Source organism: Diadema setosum, chromosome 4 (assembly GCF_964275005.1).
Source record: "Diadema setosum chromosome 4, eeDiaSeto1, whole genome shotgun sequence".
In the NCBI taxonomy this organism is placed as follows: Eukaryota; Metazoa; Echinodermata; class Echinoidea; order Diadematoida; family Diadematidae; genus Diadema; species Diadema setosum.
The window spans coordinates 44083366-44094509 of NC_092688.1; the positions used below are offsets into that span (position 1 = coordinate 44083366).

Sequence of the window (11144 nt, forward strand, 5' to 3'; positions counted from 1 at the left end):
CCTTTCCTGTAAGTTTTATCCAAATCTGCATGTTCACAACTTTTTGAGTTACATGTATTTTGCACATGGACAAACCAACCAAGTAACAAACAAACCAATGCTGATGAAAACATAACCTCCTCCCTTGGCAGAGGTAATTAGCAAAACACATCTTTCATCAGTGTTGAACAGTGCATTGTCATGTTAGCAACATCGATCCCCTCCCCACTAGATATCATTAGAAAACACTATGGTGCAGGAGTGAACTGACTCCCTGAGATTTTGGTGGGGGTATCAATCACACTCAGTGATTGTTCTAGTTCGATCAGATTTTCCCATCTTTTCTGCCTATAGGATGCACTGCCACAGAAATGATAGAGGCCAAACTTGGACAGAACACTGTGCTGCCCTGCCCATATCAACACAGTATTGAAGAGGCTACTTGGCTACAGTGGGCAAAAATCAGTGAAGAAGGGATTGAGGAGCTTCTTGCAGAGATGGTCAAACACGAAGTCTCCAGTCTTCAATCTACACGCTACAATGTATCTTCTGACCTCAGTCTTACCATAAGATCTGTTTCATTTATGGACGCCGGCATATACCGATGCCATGTGTCAAGTGTCAACATCAATATTCCCTCTTCAACCCATGATGTATTCCTACAAGTCAGTGGTAAGATTGATATGGTGATTAATAGCACCAGCTTGCTAGTCACCTCACCAGTTTCGTAATAATGATAACCAATAATAAAAGGATGTTTATATTACACAGCTCCCATGATAATAATCTCTAATGTGCATTACAAAGTAATAGTCATAACATACATAATTCAAACATGAGTAGCATTATTCAAAAGATGATTTTTTTAGCCTGGTCTGAACCTCATTAATTGTAGCTGTTTGCCATCCAAACAGGGAGATTATGCCATAATTTCGGTGCAGCATACAAGAATGCCCTGTCACCAAGGGTAGCATCATATTAAACACTTTCTCTTTATTCTGCATTTTTGCATTATAATGTTTTTATGCCTCTTCTACAAAGTGTTGCCAGAGGCATTACCAGTATGTTTTCGGGTCGTCTGTTCGTCCTTCCGTCCTTAGGTCCGTAATCGATTTTGTGGACAGAGTAAATAAAAAACTGTTTGAGATATCCTAATGAAACTTGGCATGCATATATGGATGGATATGGATTTTTTAAAGCAATCAATTTTTCATTTTAATTGATTGATTATATGCAAATTAAGCCCAAGATCATATTTTAGCCTTATTAAAACCATTGAGAGTCTACTTTTTGGTTTGTATCTGATATTAGCATGTTCAACAGTTGTAGGACATAAATACTTCCAAAAGTCATTTCAATTCTTATGTATTTTATTGTTTTTGGAATTTCTTATCCAAGTACTTCTTTGTTTTTCGATTTTTGTTTTTTTTCATTGTTTTTTATTGGAAATTGTCTCAGACCACTTTTCAACCATAATTAGCATAAAATTAATCAATATGGTAACTTTTGTAAAAAGTTGTATTTATCATGAGATTATATAATTGGTATGGTTAGTGCAAATTGTAATTTTAGACAATTGTGTCAAAAATTGAAAAACCAAAGATTGAGCAGAATTTTATTGTATTATGAACAAAACAACAGGCAAAAGCATTCCATAGAATAAAAGGGCTGTGATCACATAATATACCATTTGCAGTATACAGACACAAAATGAAAACCCCAAATGGCATAAATGCAAATTCACATTCTGCTTTGATATTACCATTGATAACAGAAGAAATCTTGTCCTGTGCATGGGACAATTTCTGTCTCCTGTTTACATGTACTCCCTCTGCTGTCAATAATCTCAGATATTGTCGGATATCTAAGCAATACAAGAGTTGCTGAGAGAGGTGTCAGCAGGCTGACCTTTTCCTCTTTTTGTTTACATATATCTTGATTGTAATTACAGTAATCATGCATGAAATATTGTTGTTAGCAAGTATGGTGTCATCAAAGAATTTTCCCTCTATTGTACTAAAGATGTGTGATAAGCGTAAAATATATTAAATTTTTTTTTTTTTATGCCTCCGCCCGAAGGGTGCCAGAGGCATTATGTTTTCGAATTGTCTGTCCGTCTGTATGTTCGTACGTCTGTCCTCATTTGTTTACACGATAACTTGAGTAATATTGTGTGGAATTGTACCAAACTTGGTCCAAGTATAAAATATGCTGGGGCAATTACTTGATTAGATTTTGGGTGAAATTGGCCAGAGGTCAAAGGTCAGAAGTCAAGGTCAAGTCATAAAATTGTATTTGTTTACACGATAACTCAAGACGGGATGAAGCAAATTTCACCAAACTTTGTCCAAGGATGACATATGATGGGGCGATTACTTGATTAGTGTTTGAGTGAAATTGGCTGGAGATCAGTCAAAGTCCTAAGATTTATCCGTTTACGCGATAACTCAAGACTGAGTGAAGCAAATTTCACCAACTTTCGGAACTTGGTCCAAGGGTAACATATGATGGAGCAATTCATTCAGTAGTTTTGGGGTAAAATTGGAGGGCAAAGGTCAAAAGGTCATGGTCAAATGCTCAAAATTTCACTATTCCCCACATACATTGTATCTATGCAATGCCTGAAGGTATTTTCTTGTTTTTGTTTATTTTGACAGGGACATCAAATGAGACCATTAAAGGCCGTGTTGGGAAGAGTGTGACATTTACATGTCCATTATCGAATGAAACCAGAAGTCGCACCACCTACTGGAAGAAGTATTCACACAGAATGTCACTGAGCTCATCCAATGCAACCTTTCACTATGGCAGTACAACTCCTGGTTACACAGTTAACTCCAACTTCTCACTTACAATTGAGAAGATATCACCAAATGATGAAGGAGTTTATGAATGTTACCAGCCTGGACTAGCCTTGCATACTGTGTGTTTCAACACCTATGGTAAGATCTTGTATAGTTTTACTTTTTCCCTTTTTCCGTGACATCACATATACAAGCCCAGTGTTTAAATGAGGGTGCAATTTTCACATTTTCAAGTTCTTGAAAACCCCATATATAACAGGCTAGTGTACCAAACTTATCAGGTAGCATTCCTAGAGTGGTAGGATCTTAATTGCACAAATGGGCACCATGCTCCCCGTGGGGGCCTCTTTGTGCCCAAAGCCCCCAAATAAGAAATTTATCTTTAAAAGTCTCCTTCTCAAGAACCAGAAAGTATATAGATCCTAGTAGTATGAGTATCAAAATACACTGATGACTTTAGTTTCAAGTTTGTTTACAAGGCAAATTCAGGGGTGGTCTTCTTGGACGAGGTTATGGGGCTGGGACAAAATCAATTGGGAAGTAGTTGGTACATTTTGATCTTCCTTTAGAAAACGCATGGTAAAATTTTCTACAAACTTGGGTATCGTTGCCATTATGATAAGGGATACAACAGTGGACACCATACCTTCTTGGAGTTCCCTCAAAATTCCCCAATTGTGCTATTTTCTCCTTGAGTAATAGTCTGCAAGAATGTGTTCAAGGTGAACTTGTGATGTTCAGGTGAGCGCGAGACAATTGCCCTAGTCTCTCGTTCGGTGACAGTACCCTTGTTCCTTACATAGGCAACAAAAAAAAAAAAAAAATGACATTTGGCAAGGTCCAGTTGTATGTGCTGTACAAGCTAAATCATTGGAAATGTTGTCATTTTGCACAGATGGGTAAGGACAAACACAGTAAGATTTGGGTGGTGCTGCATTCATTGATCATACATCTATTTCAAGGTCAGTGGTCACCCTGACCAGATGAATTACCTACCGTACTGCCTATTATGCTCCTACTAAAGTAGGATAACAACAGAGGTCCCTCACTCCTTTCTATCATTTTAGGCATTTTTCTGTTTCCTTCCCCAAGTGAAGTCCATGAATTTCATCTCAACATTCATTCATTTCAAAGCGTATAATGTGCGTGGTTGATACCATTTGCTAACTATTGCTCATCACCGGGTGCACCCATTTTCCTGTGTGGGGAGGTATGTGGACCACTTCACCAGATTCTCCTGGCTCTTTATGATGAGTGACTAAAATTGGGTCTTTTATGTAGTAAATCACAGTTTTGTGGATGATAGCAGGAGAGATTCTAGTCTGGGTGCCAGAGGCTGAACCTTGTTTTACCGTCCACCCAATGTTTTTTGATGATTTTACCCTATTTCGAGGGTGCTGAATCCGAATCTGGGTAATGCAACTCTTGCATCCTTGAGGGTTTTGAGATATTCAAGATAGCCGCCAAAATGGCCGCCAAAACAGGAAATTCCCACGTATTTCCTTCTAAATGATGAAATATTGAAAACAATTGATGGTTTTACCCTATTTCGGGAGTGCTGAATCCGAATCTGGATGATGCAACTCTTGCATCCTTGAGGGTTTTGAGATATTCAAGATGGCTGACAAAATGGCCGCCAAAACCAAAAATTCCCACGTATTTCCTTCTAAATGGTGTGAAATTGAAAATAATTGATAATCCTATCCTATTTGGAAGGTGCTGAATCTGAATCTGGATGATGCAACTCTTGCATCCATGAAGTTTTTGAGATATTCAAGATGGCCGCCAAAATGGCCGCCAATTAAAACCGGAAATTCCCACGTATTTCCTTCTAAATGGTGAGATATGGAAAACAATTGATGGTTTTACCCTATTTCGAGGGTGCTGAATCCGAATCTGGATGATGCAACTCTTGCATCCATTAATTTTTTGAGATATTCAAGATGGCCGCCAAAATGGCCGCCAATTAAAACCGGAAATTCCCACGTATTTCCTTCTTAATGGTGAGGTATGGAAAACAATTGATGGTTTTACCCTATTTTGAGGGTGCTGAATCCGAATCTGGATGATGAAACTCTTGCTTCCTTGAGGACTTTGAGATATTCAAGATGGCCGCCAAAATGGCCGCCAAACCCGAAAATTCCCTGGTATTTTCTTCTAAATGGTGAGAAATTGAAAACAATTGATGGTTTTGCCCTATTTCGAGGGTGCTGAATCAGAATCTGGATGATGCAACTCCTGCATTGTTGAAGATTTTGAGATATTTAATATGGCCGCCAGAATGGCCACCCAAAACGGAAGTCTGTATTTCCTTCTAAATGGTGACAATTTGAAAGCAATTGGTGGTTTTTATCTTATTTTGAGTGTGCTGAATCCGAAGCTCAGGATACAAGTCTTGCATCCGTTAGGGGTTTTGAGATGATAAAGATGGTCGCCAAAAATGGAAATTCATATGTAGACCCCCTATTTCCTTCTAAATGGTGTAAAATATAAAACAGTTGGTGGTTTTACACTATTCTGAGTTTGCTGAATTTGAAACTCCAGGATACAGCTCTGGCTTCCTTGAGGGTTTTGAGATAATAAAGATGGCCGCCAGAATGGCCCCTAAATGGCCGTCAAAAACGAAATTTTCCATGTAAGCCCTATGTTACCTTCTAAATGGTGTAAAATTGAAAACAATTGGCGGTTTTACTCTATTTCGAGGGTGCTGAATCCGAACCTGGTTGATGCAACTTTCGTGTTCTTTTTTTAAGGGTTTTTGAGATGTCCAAGATGACCGCCAAAATAACTGTCAAAAATTGAAAATTTTTGGACCCTATTCAGCACCCTCGAAACTTGGTTGTTGAAATTTGTCCATTCTTTAGGGCTTTTAGACGTCCAAGATGAGAGCCAAAAGAAGTGACAGAATTCCAATGTTAATATATTTTTCTTAATGGTAAAAATTCTAAAACAAATTGATCGTCTTACCCTATTTCGAGGGTGCTGAAGGTCTTTGAAGGTTTTGGGACATTAATGTCCTGTATGAACGGAAACTCCTTAGCATTTGCTTATACTTAAATGGTGAAGTATTGTGCTCTCACGCGAAGCGGGGGATTAAACCCATGCAGAGTGAAAAGCAATAATTCGTATTCTTAAATTCAACTCAGTTGAGCGAATTTGTCAAATCAGCCAAAAGTTATTGATATCCAAAATGACTGTCACAATGGTATTGTATATATACTGAGATATTCCGATATGTCTCAAACGCAACTTTGATATTGACATCATACTGAAACGTACAAACACAAAGATACGACTGAATTTTTTTTTTATGCATATTGTTATATAATACTGCTTGTGGTCGCCAATAATATGGCTCCACAGATGTGAAGTTAATCCTTTTCGGCTATAACTAGAGTAAAATTGAATTATGGCATGTTGGTATTTGGTATTGAAACTTGCCTTGTATTCTGACAAGTTTCGCCTCGTATTCTTATGGAACTTGTCGCATATTCTGATTACGTCATTGTAAATTGTTGCATCCATGACCACTGTAGGAGATATCAATAAGGGTAATTTCAAAAGCACTCTGCGCGATTATGATATTCGTAAGTACTGGATTATAAATTATTACCTTAAATGTTGTTTGTTTCTTTATTCAATTTTTAGCTCACCTGAGCCAAAGGCTCAAGTGAGCTATTGCGATCGCCCTTTGTCCGGCGTCCGCCGTGCGTCATCCGGCGTCCGGCGTCCGGCGTCCGGCGTCCGTCGTCCGTCGTCCGTCGCGCATAAACTTTTTACATTTTCATCTTCTTCTGGAAAATCCCAAGACCGATTTTCATCAAACTTGGCAGGTAGCATCCCTAGGAGGTTACGAACTCCATTTGTTAAAATGGGCACCATGCCCCACCCAGGGGGCCCCCAGGGGGGGCCCAAACCCCCCCAAATTAAGGAATCTATAAAAATCTTCTTCTCTAGAACCAGAAGTGATAGAGTTAAGTTAATACTATGAGTTAGTACATTGATGACTGTAGTTTCAAGTTTGTTCATGGCAGAATCAGGGGTGCCCCCCTTGGGACCCAGGGGAGGGGGTGGGGAGGGGTCCTAATGGGGCCTAAATTATACATTTTCATCTTCTTCTTGAGAACCCTACAACCAATTTTCACCAAACTTGGCAGGTAGCATCCCTAGGGGGTTAGGATCTCAATTTGTTAAAATGGGCACCATGCCCCACCCAGGGGCCCCAGGGGGGGGGGGGGGGCAAACCCCCAAAATGAAGGAATCTTTAAAAATCTTCTCTAGAATCAGAAGTTATAGAGCTAAGATAATACTATGAGTGAGTACATTAATGACTGTAGTTTTGAGTTTGTTCATAGCAAATCCAGGGGTGCCCCTCTTGGGGGCGGGGGGGGGGGGGGGGGGGGGGGGTTGGGAAGGTCCAAATGGGGGCCTGAATTGTATATTTTCATCTTCTTCCTGAAAACCTCATGATGGATTTTCGTCAAACATGGCAGGTAGCATTCCTAGGGGGTCAGGATCTCAATTTATCAAAATGGGCACCATGCCCCACCCAGAGGGCCCCAGGGGGCCTCCATCCCCCCAAATTAAGGAATCTTAAAAAATTTGGGCCCTTATTGTACATTTTCATCTTCTACTTGAGAATGCCTGGTCAAATTTTAGTAGAGCTGTGAATAATTTAGATTAGTGACTGCGTGAAAGGTGAACTTGCGATACTCGGGTGAGCGCTAGACCCGCGGGTCTCTTGTTTTTTCCACGACGCGTTACTTGTGATATGTCCGTCCCCTCGTGTGTGTCTGTAATAGATTATATATATTATGCATACAGACATATATAATGTTACATCATATTGAAGAAAAAATTGAACCATAACTATAAAAATGTCCCACTCGTGTCTTCAACAATGTCATCAAGACCACCAATATAAACCAAATAACTAATATCTACATCACTATCACAATATGATTTAAATGAACATGTCTTGCCCATTGATTGTTAGTGTTAAAAACTTATCCATTATATGTAGGGTAAAAAGTGTAATCTTGCAATTATTCAACCGCATCTGTAGTCTTGAAGGGTTCATTACTGCCACATTTGTATCGTACCAACTCAAAGATATCCAGTAGAGCCGGTTTCACCGTATATACAGCAAGTTCAAACTGCCATTGACGAAACCTGAAATCTTTCAGTAAAAAAAAAATGGGGTAAAACCATCAATTGTTAGCAAATTCTCACCATTTATAAGAAGGAAATACATAAGAGTTTCCATTTTGGTTGCCATTTTGGCGGCCATCTTGGCTATCTCGAGGTACATTATCCAGATTCGGATTCAGCACCTTCGAAATAGGGTAAAACCATCAATTGTTTTCTATTTCTCACCATTTAAAAGCTAGTACGTAGAAATTTCCGGCTTTAATTGGCAGCCATTTTGGCGGCCATTTTGGCGGCCATTTTGGCGGCCATTTTGGCGGCCATTTTGGCGGCCATTTTGGCGGCCATCTTGAATTTCTCAATACCTTCAAGGATGCAATGTTTGCATCATCCATACTCGGATTCAACACCCTAGAAATAGGGTAGAACCATCAATTGTTTTCAATTTCTCACCATTTTATAGAAGGAAATACATGGGAATTTCCGGTTTTAATATTGGTGGCCATCTTGAATAACTGAAAAACTTCACGGATGCATGAGTTGCATCATCCAGATTCAGATTCAGCACCTTCCAAACAGGGTAGGATCATCAATTATTTTCAATTTCACACCATTTAGAAGAAAATACTTGGGAACTTTCGGTTTTGGCGGCCATCTTGAATATCTCAAAACCCTCAAGTGTGCAAGACTTCCATCATCCAGATTCGGATTCAGCACCCCCGAAATAGGGTAAAACCATCAATTGTTTTCAATTTATCACCATTTAGAAGGAAATACGTGGGAATTTCCTGTTCGGGCGGCCATTTTGGCCGCCATCTTGAATATCTCAAAACCCTCAAGGATGCAAGAGTTGCATCATCCAGATTCGGATTCATCACCCCCAAAATAGGGTAAAACCATCAAAAAACATTGGGTGGACGGTAAAACAAGGTTAGGCCCAAAAAGTGGCTTTGGCACCCAGACTATTCAGGTTGCAATAGACTAGAGTGTGTAAACTTCCTGCAGGAAATTACAAAGTTAGTGTAGCTTTTAATTATGTGCCTGTATTGTTAGTGAAGCTGACTCATGGGCTTGTACAGTTTCTTGGATTTGTCAGGGTAGGCCATAAAGTTGTGTTCACAGAGGAATTAAGTAGCTTTTGTACATAGATGTGTTTAGAGGGATCTACAGCTCTTTTGTATCTTGGGGCCATGAACATTTTTATGTGCACAGGTTGGGGTTACATTGTTTGAAATTGAATGGCCACCCTCAATGTAATTGGGTCTGTACATAGTGGGGATTAACTTTAGGGGAATGAACTTTGTCTGTAGTATCTTTTGTTTAGAGTTGTTGTGGGCTAGCTTTCTTAGAGGAAAGGGAGAGTCTGAACCTGGAGTTCGGAGAGGACAGACATGGGATAGATAGCTCTCAGCCCGGATGTATCTTGTTCACAATGTTGGTGTTGTGGAATATCTACCTGTATTTTGGAAACTTGTGCTGCAATAAAAGCAACAAGGCATAAAACACAAGTTGAATCTCCCATTTGTTTTTGATATGCGTGAGGACTCGATCGATAAACTGAGATTGAAGAGAAGAAGAAAAGTGAGAAAGAACCCGCGCGGCGCATATCACAACATTTATAATGCGTTAATCATGGCTCACTCACTCACAGAACCTCCATTTAATGTCTTATCCGAGGGACAGAGTGTTTTGCCTCTTACCAGAGGGGATGGCATGCTTTTACACACAACATTTCTCAGTGAGTACTTTGGATCTGGAGGCAGACACACTTTTTACTGAGCCAAATTACCACCCATTCTTGACATTTAAGTGCCAGGTGTTTTTTGGGTGATCCCCATTTTGTTTTCCCCTCTGGGGTCCAGTTTGAGGACTATGCTGCTCGGGTGCTTCTTGACATGGCCTATCCAGTTTTATTGCCAGCTCATGATGATATTTTCCAGGCTGTTTACCTCTCATCTATTTAGTAGGTCATCATGTGATATGCTTGTAGGCAAACAGCAGAAAACAAAACAAAACAAAACAAAGCTGGCAGATCAGGGAAACCTTTGCAAAAGCACATATCAAAGCAAGAACTTTGGCAGTGACTGGATTTCATGCAATTTTTGTATGAAAGTGTATGGTTGGCATGCGGTTTCTATATTTTTGGCGATACTTCCTCAATGTTCTGATATTTGTAGGCTGCTGAGTTGTCGTATTTCCTTTGTATCTGTGAGCTCTACTGGCCACATTACCTAACACATTTTGTGTGAATTTCTTGTAGAGGTGTGTGATGGGTAGGAGAAGATTCCTGCAGGTATTTGCCTGGTACTACCCTCATTGGTTACTCTTTTGCTAGGTCAAAGGTCATACTTATGATAGGTCATGGGTGGTAGTTGACTTAACCTGATTCTAACTGGGAGGGGGGGGGGAGGTCAATTTGACCCCCCCCCCCGACATTTTTCGCCGCGATTCCGCAACGCGTAAAGATTTTGCCGCATCGTTGCAGGACTTTTTTCTTTGAAGTCTCCCGCATATTTTGAGACCAAATTTGCAATGTCCGGGTACACTGTTCTGAAGTTACGTAATGTTTTGCGTATGCATGTCAACCTGAAAATGACTCAAATTCATGATATCGTGTGCAAATCCAATGCAAATTGTGTTTTTTGGTCAAATTGATATAAATTAGATTATTTCAACTTTTAACTATTGAAATTAATTAATTTTAATGTAGATAAGCTTGAAAAAATGCCTGCAACAAATTTTGGCCAAAAAACAAAAGAAAACAAAAGGTCAAAAAAAACCAACGAAATACATAAGAAATTAACGCAACAAATTTTGGCCAAAAAACAAAAGAAAACAAAAGGTCAAAAAAACAACGAAATACATAAGAAATTAACAAAACAAAAAACAAAAGAAACTGATTTTGATTGTGCTATTTTTTTTACAAGAAAATTGTTCGATGTGTCTTGAGGAACTCTTACGCAAAAATTTAGCAATCATTCAGTCGTTTTAATGGAGTTAAAGGTGAAAATATTATTTCATGCGTAAATTTGCGTAATTAATTTACTAAAAATAGAAAATCAAAATTTTTCTCTTGTATGACCGTGTAATCTTGTAGTTGACAACCGGCTCTATGTTAAGGCAAAATTTTGCGGCGATCGCGCGATCGGCGGCCGATCTGAAGGGGGGTCAAATTGACCCCCCCCCCCCCATAAAAACTTGGTCTCAAATAGC

At 39.4% G+C, this 11144-nt stretch overlaps 1 protein-coding gene across 1 annotated transcript; it reads left to right on the forward strand.

Moving 5' to 3' along the window:
- Positions 1-350: 350 nt before the first annotated feature.
- On the forward strand, positions 351-5685 carry LOC140227925 (uncharacterized). Its single transcript, XM_072308306.1, has 3 exons — positions 351-651; positions 2637-2921; positions 5648-5685. The coding sequence occupies exons 1-3, from the start codon at positions 351-353 to the stop codon at positions 5683-5685; spliced, it is 624 nt and encodes a 207-aa protein (XP_072164407.1).
- Positions 5686-11144: the final 5459 nt, after the last annotated feature.